At 46.4% G+C, this 13673-nt stretch overlaps 1 protein-coding gene across 1 annotated transcript; it reads left to right on the top strand.

Annotated features, from left to right (window-relative positions):
* Window positions 1-6478: 6478 nt before the first annotated feature.
* Window positions 6479-9815, top strand: LOC123127847 (protein YABBY 4). The gene is made up of 7 exons (XM_044547705.1): window positions 6479-7249; window positions 7393-7566; window positions 7642-7825; window positions 8448-8496; window positions 8600-8675; window positions 9038-9109; window positions 9258-9815. Exons 1-7 carry the CDS (start codon window positions 7139-7141, stop codon window positions 9342-9344), a joined length of 753 nt encoding a protein of 250 aa, XP_044403640.1. The 5' UTR covers window positions 6479-7138; the 3' UTR covers window positions 9345-9815.
* The last annotated feature ends 3858 nt before the right edge of the window (window positions 9816-13673 follow it).

Here is a 13673-nt window from a genome sequence, read left to right as displayed (position 1 = left end):
AGATCATACTCATGATCTCACAGATCATCACATAATCAGTGCCAACAATAACTTTTAGTGTGCAAGATTACTTAAGAATGTCGATACATGGTGTGACTTACACATGAGCTGTGTCCGTAACCGAGGACGCGGCTATCGATAGATTAAATACACTCTGCAGAGGTAGCGCACTTTACCCACATCACGGAATCCATGGCCTCGTCTTCCCATTCGGGTGGACCAACGGCATTCTAACAAAACACTCCCATTACCATGACACTCTCCCGGCCACTCCGACTAACTCCCCACTGGGTTAAGTCATGGGTGGCCCCGTGCCTACCAAAGGCATCAACAGCCACCGTCGTGGCAAAAACGGTCCCAATCGGGGACAAGGTACTATAACAACAAACGGGCACACAAGGTTATGTTTGCTTATCGGTCCAGGGTACCACACGCCCATAACCTTCCCTCGTTGGAGGTACCGACCAGAGACATGACAACAGACCAAATCAAGACCTTCCCATAAAGGCAAATGTGGTCGCACTGGGAAAAACTTGATTCAGTGGCACCATGACTCGATCAACGTTATGTTCAAGTTGGATCAACATCAGGTTTAACTTGAAAAGAAAATAACTCGAGGCATCATATGCCATGATCATGCAACTATTCGACATGCAAAACATACCACTCAAGTAAACAGATCAACATCATCAAAATTTCATGCTTGCACTACCCATCATTTAAACTTTACTAGTTCTGCTTTACTGGTCTTTATCATTCATCATTAGAATTTTATCATAATATATATATATATCACTTTATCCCATAAAGAAACTACCATTATTCATAAAAGCATAATCACACACTAAGAATTCTTCTACTGCCTTAACTAGCTCATGCATTCAAACAGTATCATAACAAGGCAATTCAAGCATGACAAAATAACTAGCACTAAACCATATTCATTTAATTAATTAAATGCATGAAAATAACTAATATTCAAGTTGGAAAAATCATAGATATTGAGATGACACCATACAAATGTTGGTGTGGCTTGCCTTAGTGCAGAGGAGGTTCACACTCCTCCTGGTTATCTTCAAGACAAGCTTCTCCCTCTGAAAATATTTAAAAACAGCAAAATAAAATATCAAGAACCACTCTGAAAATCACCAGAAATTCTATACAGGAAGGAAAAAATCTCAATTTAGGTGTGTTGCTAGAACTTTCCAAAACAAACACTATGCAAAAAGAATCAACTCATTTGGACTTATAGTTTAAGAGTTATGGCTGGTCAAAGTTCCTGGTCAAATATTTGAATTAAATTTAAATAAAAAGAAAACAAGGGGTGAAGTCAATGGCATATTACGCCTCCAATCATACCGCTTCGGGCACGAGTGAGAGGCTGACAGTGGGCCCCACCAGTCAGGTGTGGAGGGAGGTGAAGAGAGACAGAGCGGTGGCAGTGCTTCGCTGGAGCTCACGCCGGCGAGGAGGGGTTCTTGGCCGGATCCAGAGGGATAGAAACAAAGGGGGGCCGAGGCGAACCTGCCTGTACCCCTTGGCTCGACGAGAGACGACCGGAGCAGCTCGGAACCAAGCTCGCAAGTGGCGGATGCGGTCTGGTCTCGCTAGAGAAGAGGAAAACGACAGAGAGGGGCGATTCTAGGGGCTCCAACATGTCCGGACGGCACCAGTGGACCACCAAGGAGTCGCCTGAGTAGTTGCTCGAGCTCGAGGGGCACCGGAGCAAGGAGGAGGGGCTGCAGGGATCGCCGGTGAGCTGATCATGTTGGGGACGGCGGCCAGAGGCCTGCCCGGTCAGGCTGCGGCTATGCTACGGGCTTGTGGAGGTTGGGTGGTGGGTTTTGAGTGCTCAGAAAGGTAGGAGGGGCTAAAATTTATAGCCAGAGGGGGAGAGGGTACGTGGCTCCGCTGGAGCTCTCTGGAAGTCGGCGAGCGATGATGACCGGTGTCATCGAGGGGTGGTGGGGCTCAACATTCATGCGGGGGCTGTGCAGCGTGCGGACGAGCACAAGAGGCGGTGGATGAAGAAGATAGAGGCACGGGGCACACTGTGGCTTTGGCCGCGTCGTGCCCATGCCCGCTGCAGCGTCTCCGGCCTCGGCGAGCGCCAGGGAGAGGTCAAGGGCGAAGAGACGGAGGTGGTGGCACGGTGCGGTAGTCGTCGGCAAGATCTGGATCGATCACGCGATGAACAAGCACTCAGGCGCAACGCAGAGCGCGGCGGGCGCGTTGCTAGAGCCATGTCTTCACGCGGTCTCCACGCTGGCATGGTCAAGACGACAACCACTCGATGCCAAACTATGCCTGGGGTGCTGTTCGTGCAGTGTTAGGTCTAGGAAGGGTGATGGCACACTGCCAGGCCGACCAGATGAGAGTTGAGCCTGTTGGCAAGTTTCTGGTCAGAAACTTCGTCGCCAAGTTTGGATGGCTTCTAGAAGGTGATTAGGGCTGATTTTCTGGTCTTAAGGTTTAGCTAGGAGGGTAAACAAGCTCAAGAAAATTTGGCTCCATTAGAGCAAGGAAAAATACACTTGATGTAGAAACTGGATTTTTAGGCCAGAACAGAAATGATTTTTTGTAGCAAAAATATTCCAAATAAGTATGAAATATTTTTGCACAGGGTGGTGGGCCAAGGTTCAAAGAACATTTGAGAATTTTCTCCAATTTTTGGAAGCAAGAAAAATGAGGGTTGCTTTGGAGCACAAGCCTCTGGATTAAATTGAATTTCAGAGAAGAAATTGGATATTTTTCTTTTATGAGAAATATTTCTTGGGTTATTTTGAGATTTTTCAGAGAAAGAATGTTGAATGAGAGATGAATGGGTCACTTGGGTGAAAATCAAGGACATGCCCAAGTGTCTAAGTCCATTTGAATTGATTCAAAAACCCCAAATTCAAAGCAGAAGCAAGTGAGGTCCGGAAAAAGAGAGAAGGCAAAAACCAGACTGTCACACTCGAGTCCAACAATGCATCAATGTCCATAGATGTTGGTCATCCATATGCTGTGTCCCTGGAGTTTCATCCAACAATGTATCAATGTGAATGGTTTACCCTTCATTCTTTGGTATAGAACGACAGTGCATTCAAACTATAGAGTTACGATCTCCGTGATTGACGCACCCGATGGCCACCTTCTCTCCACTCGTGTGATCTCGCCATAATACTTCATGGCAGAGCTTGAGATGGTGTGCCACGGATTTTCTTGCGACTTCATATATTGTGATCATGAATCAGCTGCACGTTGTAAGGCGCAAAGTGCTTTTGCCCATGAAGCCAAGAATGCACATTTATCCAAAACACTACGACCCCTTGCTTCATGCCTACAAAGCCCGCACTTCTGGCCAACCACAGATCACACATCAACTCAGCATCCATCACCGAGTACCTCACCATCGAGCTTGCTTCAAAGAAACAACAAGAACGTAAAAATTCAATTGGATTACGACGGACACTTGCCGGGTGTGGTGTTCAGCATGGATTGCGTCGGCAGGTGGGGAGCGTACCTGGTTGCGGATGGATCCGGGGTGGACGGCGGTGTAGTCGAAGGTGGGCAGGGGGAGGGACGTCCGCCAAGGGCTGGGCTGCGGTCGGAGTGGTACAGTGACGGCATCGGGCTAGAAGGGTGTGGATATAGTGAAGGAGAGGGACAGAGTGGGAGAAAGGTGGTCGGAAAGAGGAGATATGAGTGGGTCGAAGATATCGGAGTCCTACGTAGCGGAAGTCTGGACCCTCCCGTTTGTGGGGTTTGAGGGAGTTCGGATGAACCGACGCGTCCATGAATGTTTGTGACACCGTGTTTAAAGATTAAAAATAACATCCACACACCTTGGTCCGGATGTTTAGATGATTTAAGAGACTCTGTTGAAGATGCCCCAAGGGCCTTAATTTAAGACCGGGTAAGCGATTCCGTTCTAAACAACATCATGAAAGCTACTAGTCCCTGCATCTGATATTCATGGAAACAAACACCGATGTGCAAGGACCATGACGCTGGCTCGGCAAAGGTCGTTTTCCCGGTGACAAAACCTCAGGTTTCCCACTCAAGATCACTTTTTGCAGTTTGGCTGTAGCGGTGGAGGGGCTCGATCTAGCAGTCGACCATGGAAATGCGCATGGCGAAAACGACGTGCGCCGTGCACGACGATCCACAGGCCAGGTTCGCCAGGTAGCCCAGCAGGTGATCCTGCGCGGGGCATGCCTCCATGAGATTCTTCTGTAGCTTGCGCCACCCTGGTCTGCCCCGGCCGGCTCCAGCTACTGATTCTTCTTGGCATTGGACATGGCGCGTCGTGTCGTGCACAAGAGACTAGCGTCACAACATATTTCGGTTGCCAGCCCGTGCGTAGTGACCGGCCGAGCCTGGTCATGCACTACGCCTAGCCATGCTGGCCTGCTGACAGTTGGGTCCCACACGCAGGGCTTGAATGGGGCACCGTAACACTGTGGGGAGACTCACCCAGCCACCTCAAACCGTCCCCAAACAACCGGGCAGACGACCCGGTCACTGACCGGTCGTGAAAAAACAACCCAGACGGACGCCTTAAACCATCCTCAAAGGCTCGGGCCGTCCGACGCCTCTCATATCCAGCCTAAATATGAGGAGGATATGAGGCGACCTGTAGCCCTGGCCATAGTGCTCGCCCCCGGCTACCTCCTCCGGCTTCTCTACACAGCCTGTAGCCCTGACCATCACGCTCGCCGCCGACGACTTCCACCTCGGCTTCCTCGGATGGCATGTGCGGCACTCAGTTCGGGCAAATCAGGAAAACCCGAAATCGAACCTAATTTTTGGGGCACCTGAATTGTTGGGTATAAATTATGGACTCCATTACGAATCTGACTCAGATTTTTTTTATCATGGAAAATCGAACGTTTTTATGGCAAATTATGTTTTGTGAGGTTGGCAAGTTTAGTCAGCGAGTATGGCAAATCCATCTCATTTTATTTTTTTATCAGAAAATTACTATGCTTGCAAACTGAATTTGTCATCATCGCGCCAATATAAATTGCCATAAAAAACGTAGGATTTTTGGCGTTTCCGTAAATTATTTCTCTCAAATATCGGGTGTGAGATCTGAAAAACCGAACCCGAAACTTCAGGTAAACCCTAACACCTAGTGTGAATGGACAGGCCGGGCATGGCCAATAATGGTAGATCTACAAAGAATTTACAAATATTTTACCACCATTTGACCATAAGGCTAATGTTTTGTCTCCTAAGATCTTTCACTCCCAAACCCCCTTTGTCTTTGGATCTACATATTCTATTCCACTTGACAAGGAAATATCTTCTCTTCCTGTTTATATCCCTGCCAAAAGAATCTCCTTCTATGCTTATGTAACTTTTCAATGAAAGTTTTATTCATAAGCCATATTGACATGTGATAGAGCTGAGGCTGCATTACCCACCCAGGCCTCAAACCTCTTCAGATTTTCCTTCCAGAAAAACCCAATCAGAAGTCTTCAAAGTGGTAAAGCTCGCAAGCATGCCCAGATATTTTCCGGCACATCCCATTGCATGTAAAAAAAATTCAGTAATCTTTTGTAGGCGTAGCATTACTCGGGCATGGCATACACTCACCGTGCATGAACCTTATTCTTTTGAAATTTTACGATTACAGGGATAACGCACACGCAACGACACAAACCAGATTTGCAGGTGAAGAATATTTTGCTGGAAAAAATTGAGTATTAACAACATCGAGTCGAACCGTATGTGTATAACCTATAGAAATATCCAGCGAAAGACATCTGAGAAGCACGCATGCACGTACGTGTACGTACGGCCTGTCTCCGGTAGAACATCAATCAATATCTTCAACTCGGGGCACAAGGGCTACGCCTACGCCTACACATTGGCAAAGGCATCTTTGTCCCGGATGGCCGGGCCGGCTTCATTTAAACCCGGGCTCCCTCTCCGTGCCCGGAAAAATCAAGCCAGACCACGGCCAGACGCTGTCCCGCGAGCGAGCACGCTCCATGCTAGCTAGGAGTACTCTGCGAAGTCGACGTAAGTTCGTATGTACGTACCTACGCGCGTGCATGAGTGCTCAAAATCAAAAACCGGCTCGTGTCATGTCGCCATAGCTCCAGAAGCTAGCCCGTGCCCCTACGCGTACGACCCAGCAGCACCGACGTACTATACGTGTAGCCGAGCAGTAATGAGCTAGGAGACAGTAGCCAGCTACAGGTTCCTCTCTCGCGTACGTACGTACGTGGTCGCGGCCATGGATGGAATTCCAAGGTGTCGATCGCGCTGCGCTAGTAGAGGGAGAGGGGCGGAGAGGACGCGTCGTGGCCGGCCGGGCGGGCAGACCGGCCGCATCGGGCCACAGTCGGCCGGGGCCCGGCGATCCCCACCACTCATTCCCCTTTTGGGTCATAAATAGTCTCGAGATGCCCGCCCCACCCGGCTGTGGGCGGAGACAAAGGCCAAGGCAAGAACGCCCGTTGGCTCTGGCCCCGTTCCGTCCCCCTGCTCGCTCCCACCCCCAACCCCAGTATAAACTTACCTGCAGTCCCACCCGGGCATTCTGTCTCACTCCCATCTCATTCCCATCTTCATCTCGCTTTGTCCAGAGCTACATCCTCCACCACCACCGGTCCATACCGCCTCGTCGCCCCCTGCCTTTCCGTCGTTGCTCGCGGCAAGTTCCACATGCAGTAGTAGTAGTACTACTAGCAGCTACTACGTGTTTTTGTTTTGTTTTGTTTTGGCTTTCAAATCAGGGGCGACGACAGACAGATCCGCGGCTTTCTCGAATTGGGCTTAGCTGCATCCATCCATCCTGCAGGTCCATCAAATCAAATCCGAAGGGAAGCTATAGCAGCCGCCCAGCCAGACATCAATCAAATCACCTCTACTCATCACATCAAATCAAAGGGGACCAAAAGGATATCTCTTCCTCCCCTCCCCGCCCCGCGCGCCCGGCTCGTATAAAATCCCCCTTTCTACACACCCGCAATTCCTTGCATTGGTTCCTCAATCTCGACTCATCTCTCCATTGTAGTAGTGATATCTTGCGATCCGTTCGAGCTCGGTCGATCAAAGCGAGAAGCCACCCACACACATACTTAGCCGTCCCCGATCGATCAGCAGACTCAGGGCATAGCGGCTGCTACCACATACATTCATAATGTCGTCGTCCTCCTCCTCGTCGACTGTCTTCAACCTGGACCACCTCGCGCCGTCCCCCACCGAGCAGCTCTGCTACGTCCACTGCAACTGCTGCGACACCATCCTTGCGGTACGTGCCGTCCACCTACCGACAGCGCTTGCTAATTGCTTGAAATATTAGCATCATATCCTAGCCTCATTTCTCCTTGTTTTTAGCTTTCTTGCTGGTTGGTAAGTTTGTAAGGAGTGATCAAGTTTGATGCCCGCCTGCAGGTCGGTGTGCCGTGCAGCAGCCTGTTCAAGACGGTGACGGTGAGGTGTGGCCACTGCGCTAACCTGCTCTCCGTCAACCTCCGCGCCCTCCTGCTCCCGCCCGCGGCGCCTCCGGCAAACCAGCTCCAGTTCGGCCACTCCTTGCTTTCCCCTACTTCCCCCCATGGCCTCTTGGTAAGTTCTTCCGATCTGTACTTTTGAGCCCATATACCGACCGGTGTCTGTGTACTTAGGCCTTCTTTGGCGTAGGACGAGGTTGCGTTCCAGACGCCGAGCCTACTGATGGACCAGGCGAGCACCAACCTGAGCGGCTTCACGGGCCGCAGCAACAGCAGCTGCGCCAGCAACCTGCCGGCGATGCCGATGCCTGCCGCCAAGCCTGCGCAGCAGGAAACCGAGCAGTCGGCAAAGAGCGCCCCATCGGCGAACAGGCGTAAGGACCACGCTCTTCTTGTCATGTTCTTTATATTGGTCTTCTTTCATTTGCTAGCTATACGTTAGTCAAAGCAAACAGCCCACGAGCTTGGATGTCGTTCACCTCGCACTGTTGGTGGGATGAAGCTGCCCCATGTACTCCTCTCGATCTGACGATATTTTCTGCACATTCTTTGTTGCTTTGCTTTGTTTTTGTTTTTTTAGGGTTAAGGGTCTTATCAACATGAGGGACATACTTATCACTTCGATCTGTATTCAGTAGTGTCCTGTCCTTGAAGTTTAGTGGATTCGTTATACTCCATGATCATCTAAATAACCTTTTTTTCCTTTATCGAAAAAAAAAATCTAAATACCTTTTTAAGCTAGCTGTGTGCTACGTACTACAGCGTTAAATGAGCAAGATAGGGAAAAGAGCATGTTAATTGATATCGTAGTGTTACATGAGATCCATATGGGAGAGATAACATCAAGACATACAATCATGGGTACCCATGCTTGTCTCCGATCTGTGTGCGTGGTCATGTATAGTAGCGGAACCTAGGTAAAAGCATGCACACCCATTCGTTCATGTCTTCCTGCGTGTGCTGATCCGAATCTACGATGCCAATTTGTCTATGCAGCTCCGGAGAAGCGTCAGAGAGTTCCCTCCGCCTACAACCGCTTCATCAAGTAAGATCTTTGCTACGATCGACCGAGCGATGTTTCTGCGTACATATGCATGCATGTTCTTGGCGTACGTTTTCTCACGCTGTATGCTGACGATTTGCGACAGGGATGAGATCCAGCGCATCAAGGCCGGCAACCCGGACATCACCCACCGCGAGGCCTTCAGCGCAGCCGCAAAGAATGTAAAATCTCTCCTCCGCTACGCTACTGCAAGTGCATAGTACCTAGTAGGAGAGGTGTAGCTCCTGGCAAGATAGCGCTGTTTGCGTGTCGTCTTGATTTGACCGGTCGCCTTACGCGCGGTGTCAGCACGGACACAGGGACAGCTTGTGTTCGGCCGCTTGCGAGCAAGATGCCGAGCGAGCTCTGTGCATCATCAGTGCATGCACCGGTGCTTTTAGCCCTCCCACACAGTAAATACCAGTACTACAATGCATGCATGGGACTATGGGAGCTAGATAGGGTTTGTTCAGGTTTGTTTCGACAAGCTTCTTTTTGCTAATCCAAACCTGCTCATGTCTTGGCATGTTGTTGATGCAACCAGTGGGCCCATTTCCCGCACATCCACTTCGGCCTCATGCCGGATCAGGGATTCAAGAGGACCTTCAAGGCTCAGGTACTTTAGCTTTTCTTTACGAGTTTCCTAAACCCTTAGCCTATCTACCACTGCACTTTCAGGTCTTAATTCATCAGCATGTCGGTAGCTCTGAAACCGGAGCGAAGTTTTGTAGTAATTGCAGGAATTAACGGTTTGTGATTTGCAGGATGGCGCCGAAGACATGCTTCTCAAGGATGGTCTCTATGCTGCGGCGGCCGCGGCGGCTGCCAATATGAGCGTCACTCCGCTTTAATTACCTAGCTATAATGAGCATGCCTCTCAAGTTCTGCGGATGTTCCTCGCTAACTCTCTTCTGCGGCGCCAACTAGGGTTCCTTGTTAGATAGTATTATCAATATCGCGTGTGTGTGTTAGATCTACTACTTTCATTTCTGTCTGCTGTTGGGGCTGGGAACGGAGAATCGAGTTGAGTACCTAGGTTTCTCAGTTCTCATGGTCATCTCTCAGCTGGCTATCTATAGGTGTAGTGAGCTGTCTTCTATGTTTCCATTTCTTCATCTTTTCTATGTTTGTCTTTTTCACTTCCTGAACTTCCTACACCCTGTAGAAAACTAGGTGTGTCTTAAGAACATGTTTTCTGCATCTAGTGATGTGGTACGTTTTCCCTTCCCTTGCATGTATTTTTGATCAACGAAAAACAATCCATCTTCATGGAATAGCCGGCTTGTGTCTGTATTACCTAAAAAGTTGTGTGTATTTTATCATTATTTGTTTCCATTTTACAAACTAAATGTGATTGAAAGCTATTAAATTTGAATTTTAAACAAAAGGCAATTGATTAGAATCTGCTTAATTTGCTGGAGCTCAGATATGATCAACCACATCGCCCCCGTAGTAAGGAAAGAAAGAGTATTTACCTACACCAAGTGAATATTTATAGTTAGGAAGCCACAGTGAGATGAGAGGGTGTACAAAAATATACATCTAAATTTACTTCAAACAAAAGTAGCAACCACGGTGTATTTATAAAATTATAATGACTAAATATTATCCTCTTCATAATCGAAATTTCTCAACCATCTTTATCTCATGATAATAACCTAGAATTGGTATATAGAGCATACGGCAATTTCAAATACTTAAGGTGAAAAATATGCCTACATGTTAAAAAAATGAGACCAACCCAAGGGCTAACCCTCGTTGGCTTTTCTTTATAGGAGAAACTCCGTGAGCACCGCGCGTCCGTGCCGGGAAATTAGCCCATCTTTTGGAACTATGAAATATTCTATGTAGAAAATAGTTAAGTGAACTAGAAGATAAACCACGCGTTGCAGCGTTGCAGTGGGAACACTATAAGAAATAGGTAGGCTTCATACATGGATAATTAGGTTGATGCTGTGAATAATTGTGAGGATTAATTATGATGATGTGGCAATCATGCATGGTTTGTTGAGGATCGCATGTATTGTAAAATGATGCACTGACTTAGTAGGTTGATGATGAAACAAAGAATCTGCTTAATTTGTTGGAGCTCAGATAGATCCACCACCTCACCCAATGTAGTCATGGAAATAAATAATATGTATATACACAAGTGAACATTTATATTTAGGAAGTCAGAGTGAGATGAGAGGGTGTACAAAAATATACATCTAAAATTTACTTCGAAATAACTAGCAACCCCCGCATATTTATAAATTTATAAAGATTAAAGATGGACGTTAAGGAACTATCAACATACTGCCACACCATACATCTTGTTGTTTTCCTGCCATTTCATGTGAACTATGGAAACGATAAGGTTGCTTCTTCTAAGTACACCATCATAATCTAAATTTGTCAAACATCTTCATCTCATGATAATAACCTAGAATTGATATGTAGGGAATATGTGGAAATGTCAAATACTTAAGGTGAGAAATAATCCTAAATGTTACTCTTTATGATCTCAAAATTAGCCCATCTTTTGAACCATGATATGTTCTATGTACAAAATAGTTAAGGGAAGATAATCCTTGCGTTGCAGCGAGAACATTGCTAAAAATAGGTAGGCTCGAGACATGGATAATTAGGTTGATGCCATGAATAATTGTGAGGATTAATTACGATGACATGCCAACCATGCACAATTTGTTGATGGGGAAGGGTCGCATGTGTAGAAAAAATAGGTAATGACTTGGCAGGTTGATGATGTGGTGAGCACGCATGATATATTGACTTGGGATGGCTGCTTTCTTAGGAAATATAGTTAGTGTGTTGTAACTACTTAAGTATAGAGGATAATGACAATGCAAGCAAATAACCATGCATGTGTTAATCTGGTTTATTGTGTGCTGTTTACACTTAATGGTTATTGTAACCTCTTAGATATACATGTTGTTATTATACCTTAATCCTTATGCGCTTTACTTGCTTGTTAGACCCTACATCCCCAAACCATATTAGTACATGAATGTACTACTTGCAACATTACATCGGTTATTTCCATAGGCATTACCAATTGCTAGGATTAACAATGTCATACATACACCAGATGTATTCCAATGGAATATTCATAAATGAAGGTATTTCCGGTAACATCTATTATGATGACTCTTGAATCGCAAAGTTGTTCTTTCGCCGCGTGGAAGCATGTGTGTCTTTGATCTCTGAGTGCAATCACTTGGAGGCTGCATTGCGGGCTATATTGCCCTAGTTTGGATGTCACCGAGAGTCGTGAGCCTTGGCATTTAACTTTTACTGTGGTTGATATACCCCTCAAAGCAGTGGCTCTCTCTTGTAATTTCTTCTGACATGCTTTGTATGATAATAGTAACTATGTAATATGATGGCCGTTTGCATCATGCAATGCAAGGATGGGATTTTAGGATTAGCAATTTAAATAAATCACCAATTTAACGTGAGGGCTAGCTAGCTACTGCCTAGGTTTCAAAATATTTGAAGTTCTAGGTTTGTCCTAAGTCAAATCCCTTAAGTTTGACCACCTTCATAGTAAAATTGCCAATATCTACAACATAAGATACATATAGAATGAAAATATTTGCTATGATGAATCTAATAAAACTAATTTGATGTTGTCGATGTTAGCACATTTCTCTACAAACTTAAACAAGTTTGATTTAGCTCAACTATTCCAGAATAACAAATACTATAATTTAGATTTATATTGATTTAATGCAGTGCAAGTCGGTTACCAAGGAAATGAAACCACAAAAAATCATATGAATAGTTTGTCTACATCTCCTTTTCATATGATTCTTTATGAATCGCTATCAAGTCTTGTAGTATGATTTGACTATTTTTTGATAAAGGGCGTTTTTTGTTGTTTCATAAGGCCAACTCCACCGCGCGACCCCAAACGGACGTCCGTTTTGTCTGGATTCTGTTCGTTTGGATAGGGATTTGGGGTCGTGTCCGGGCGTGCCCTGGGATGCGGTGGCCGTGCGCCCAGCGCGCGGACGCATCCTTTTGCCCCATTCTGTCCGTCAGAAATGCCCAAATTTTCATCAAAACTAGTTTCCAACCTAAATATTTGTCTGGAAATTAAAATAGTTTTACAACCCAATTGAAATTGTCTTTAATAAAATAGTTTTACAACCAAATCGAAATTGTCTTGACTAAACATAAAATGGACCAATACATCTATTGGTTGCCAATGTGATCCCACACGTGCTCAACCAAGTCATTTTGAAGATTCAAATGAGTGTGCCAATCACGCATCTCACGGTGGAATTGGGCAAACTGTTCAAATGTGGCCGGGTATTGGTGCAGGGGCTCAATATTTTCATCTTGATAGTCAAATCCTTGGTCGAAGATACTCTCATCACGCTCGTCCTCGACGATCATGTTGTGCATGATCACACAAGCAGTCATCACCTCCCAAAGCTTCCTTTCATCCCATGACAGTGCAGGGATTTGAACGATACCCCACTGGGATTGAAGCACACCAAAAGCACATTCCACATCCTTTCTAACACTCTCTTGCATTTGGGCAAATCTCTTTCTCCTCTCACCTTGGGGTTTCGAGATTGTCTTCACAAAAGTTGACCACTGAGGATATATACCATCTGCTAGATAGTATCCCTTGTTGTAATGGTGGCCGTTGATCTCAAAGTTGACAGGTGGGGAGTGGCCTTCTGCAAGCCTCGCGAAGACTCGAGAACGCTGCAGCATGTTGATATCATTGTGAGAACCTTCCATGCCGAAGAAAGAATGCCATATATAAAGATCCTGTGATGCCACCGCTTCTAATATGACAGTGCACGCCTTGACATGCCCTTTGTACTGTCCCTGCCAAGCAAATGGACAGTTCTTCCACTCCCAATGCATACAATCTATGCTGCCAAGTATGCCTGGAAAGCCTCTAGCTGCGTTTGTCGCCAACAATCTCTCTATATCAGTGGCAGTTGGCTGCCTCAAGTACTCTGGGCCAAACACCTCGATCACAGCCTGGCAAAACTTGTACATTGACATCAGACATGTTGTCTCACTCATACGCACATACTCATCCATCAGATCGCCTGAAATTCCATATGCAAGCATGCAGATGGCCGCGGTGCATTTCTGGTAAGAGGAGAATCCAAGCTTGCCAAGGGCATCCATCTTGCACTCGAAGTATGGGT

The sequence above is a fragment of the Triticum aestivum genome, chromosome 6A (assembly GCF_018294505.1).
Source record: "Triticum aestivum cultivar Chinese Spring chromosome 6A, IWGSC CS RefSeq v2.1, whole genome shotgun sequence".
Classification (NCBI taxonomy): Eukaryota; Viridiplantae; Streptophyta; class Magnoliopsida; order Poales; family Poaceae; genus Triticum; species Triticum aestivum.
Note: the sequence above shows the minus strand (reverse complement) of the source record. Positions and strands in the feature narration are given on the sequence as shown.

Coding starts and splice junctions, on each gene's coding strand:
- LOC123127847 (XM_044547705.1), top strand. CDS start 7,139: ATGTCGTCGTCCTCCTCCTCGTCGACTGTCTTCAACCTGGACCACCTC. Junction 7,826..8,447: donor CGCCCCATCGGCGAACAGGC/GTAAGGACCACG, acceptor TTGTCTATGCAG/CTCCGGAGAAGCGTCAGAGA. Junction 8,497..8,599: donor GCCTACAACCGCTTCATCAA/GTAAGATCTTTG, acceptor GATTTGCGACAG/GGATGAGATCCAGCGCATCA.